The sequence below is a fragment of the Sinocyclocheilus grahami genome, unplaced genomic scaffold, assembly GCF_001515645.1.
Source record: "Sinocyclocheilus grahami isolate Dianchi unplaced genomic scaffold, SAMN03320097.WGS_v1.1 scaffold512.1, whole genome shotgun sequence".
Lineage (NCBI taxonomy): Eukaryota > Metazoa > Chordata > Actinopteri > Cypriniformes > Cyprinidae > Sinocyclocheilus > Sinocyclocheilus grahami.
In genome coordinates, this window is record NW_015505691.1 from 996,171 (window position 1) to 998,670 (window position 2,500).

Here is a 2,500-nt window from a genome sequence, read left to right on the forward strand (position 1 = left end):
CCAAGCAGGCGTGAGTTGGAGCTGGTTGGAGCTAAACTCTGCAGACCTGTGGCCCTCCAGGAATTGAGTTTGAGACCACTGCCCTAAAAGATCATATCGACTTGTGAAAAATGGGCATCTGATGTCCCCTTTAAAGTCCAGACTGAAAACATGTTTACCTTTGCATTATCTTACTAAAGACCAATCAAATAATGCAGTTTGATTTTCATTTCATTCGGTTTATGTACTTTCATTTACAATCGTTCAGTCACATTGTGGCATTCCACAGTAAGATAGAAGTTTAATATTACTAATATTTTGATCCCAAGGTGGAATGGAGAATGGTGCGAATTTAGAGGGCATCTATGGCAACCACTCAATATTACAAATTGAGATGGTCAAATGTGGAGTTCAGAGTCGTCGATGTGTACATGACAAGAAAATAAAGTCTAAATGGAAAGTATGAGGAGGAAAAAGGTCATCAGATTTGGCGACGGTGTGAACGGAGCCTTAATTTCACACAGATCCGTATTTTCTGGTGCCATTTGAAACTGCTGAGCCATTTAAATCTCTTACCACACAAGGAACACAAATAGCGTCTCACATCTGTGTGACTTTTCAGGTGTATCTGTAGGTGTGATGGCAAAATAAATGTTTTATTACATTGACCACAATTAAATCGTCTTTCTTCAGAGCGAATGCACACGTGATTTTTGAAAGTGCTACTTTTCCTAAAGCTTTTGTCACACTCAGAACACTGCAATTTCTTTCCACAACCTGCCTGCAAATGATGTTTGAGGTGTCCTTGATATGTGAAACGCTTTTTACATTGAGGGCATGTGTAAGGCTTTTCTCCAGTGTGAATTCTCATGTGAGTCTTAAGGCTTACTTTACGGTTGAAACACCTTCCACAGTCCTGGCATTTGAAAGGCTTCTCTCCAGTGTGAATTATCATGTGAGTCTTCAGATTTCCTTTTTGTGAGAAGCTCTTTCCACACTGTTTGCATATATAAGGCCTTACTCCAGTGTGATCTCTCATGTGGCAATCAAGGGATGGTTTATAAGTGAAACGCTTTCCACACTGAGGGCATGTGTAAGGTTTCTCTCCAGTGTGAAGTCTCATGTGAGCCTTAAGGCTTATTTTATGACTGAAACTTTTTCCACACTGCTGGCAATTGAGCTGCTGCTCTCCAGAGTGAATTACTACATGCTTGTTTAGGCGTTTCATGCTTGAGTAACTTTTTCCACACTGATCGCATATAAAACAATTCTCTCTTGAGTGAATTCTTATGTGCTGATTAAGGGTTACTTTACGTGTGAATTTCTTTCCACACTGATCACAAGTGAACGGCTTCATGCCATTGTGAATGTTCATGTGATACCTACAGTTTAGTTCTGTTGTGAAGCTCTTTCCACACAGTTGACACGTGTAAGGCTTCTCTCCGGTGTGAATTCTCATGTGCCTTTTAAGGGCTCCTTTTTGAGTGAAACTTTTCCCACACTGTTGGCAGGTGAAAGATTTCTCTCCAGTGTGAATTCTCATGTGCCTTTTAAGGGCTCCTTTTTGTTTGAAACTTTTCCCACACTGTTGGCAGGTGAAAGAATTCTCTTTGGTGTGAACTTTCATGTGGACTTTAAGGTTTCCTTTTTGAGTGAAAGTTTTTCCACACTGTTGGCAGCTGAAAGGTTTCTCTCCAGTGTGAATTCTCATGTGGACATTGAGGTTTTGTTTTTGACTGAAAATCCTTCCACACTGACGGCAGGTGAAACATTTGTTAGATTTTGTATTCAGAGAACTTTTTTGTGATGACGTTTTCTTGTCTGTCTGTCTGGATTTTTCACCAATAATGAAATCATGTTTCATGTAGTGGTTTTTCTCTTCCATTTCATTCAGCTCTTTACTCTCATCTTTCGGTGTCTTCAGACCTAAGGTGAAAAAATACAAATACAAGTTGACCTCAATTTAATGGCACAACGCAACAGACATCAAAACCAACATGAATGTATTAAAACATCAAAGCCAACAACATCCTATACGAAACCTTTTGTAATACCATTTTTCAAACACAGCTTAACCCAGGAGAACTGGCGCTTATATTATAAAGCCAGTTTAGCTTGCTAGCCAGTTAAATTTCAGTTTAGTTTGTGACAACTTTTAGGCACCATGAAAGTGGTTTGGCTTTTAGCAGTGTTCATTGCCATAGTAACTTACGCTCCACGGCTAATCTGCTCTAAGGCAGGTTATGTTCTGATTTAAAGATCTCAAACCAAAATGTGACCAATCAGCTTCGAGCAACGTGACATCTCTAACACAATAAAGTCACTCCCAGTTTCTCTTGCTCTAAATTCAAGGGCACTACATTTTTAAAGATAAAATTGTATGGCTTTCAGTGATAATTATTTATTAATAATTAATATATATAATTTATATAATTATTATGCCCTTAATCACTACACAAGCCCAAAAAAAATAATTAAGCTTTTATTTTAAATGTGTGTGTGTGTGTGTGTGTGTGTGTGT

The 2,500-nt window shown here is 38.6% G+C and overlaps 1 protein-coding gene across 2 annotated transcripts in view; it reads right to left on the reverse strand.

Moving 5' to 3' along the window:
* Positions 1-220: 220 nt before the first annotated feature.
* The window catches only part of LOC107554772 (zinc finger protein OZF-like), a 28,358-nt gene continuing 26,078 nt past the window's right edge, over positions 221-2,500 (reverse strand). For both annotated transcript variants that reach the window (XM_016237380.1, XM_016237379.1), the window contains one exon: positions 221-1,905. In XM_016237380.1, the coding sequence (XP_016092866.1) occupies positions 461-1,905 (1,445 nt within the window). In that variant the 3' untranslated portion in view covers positions 221-460. The remainder of the gene's footprint in view (positions 1,906-2,500) is intronic.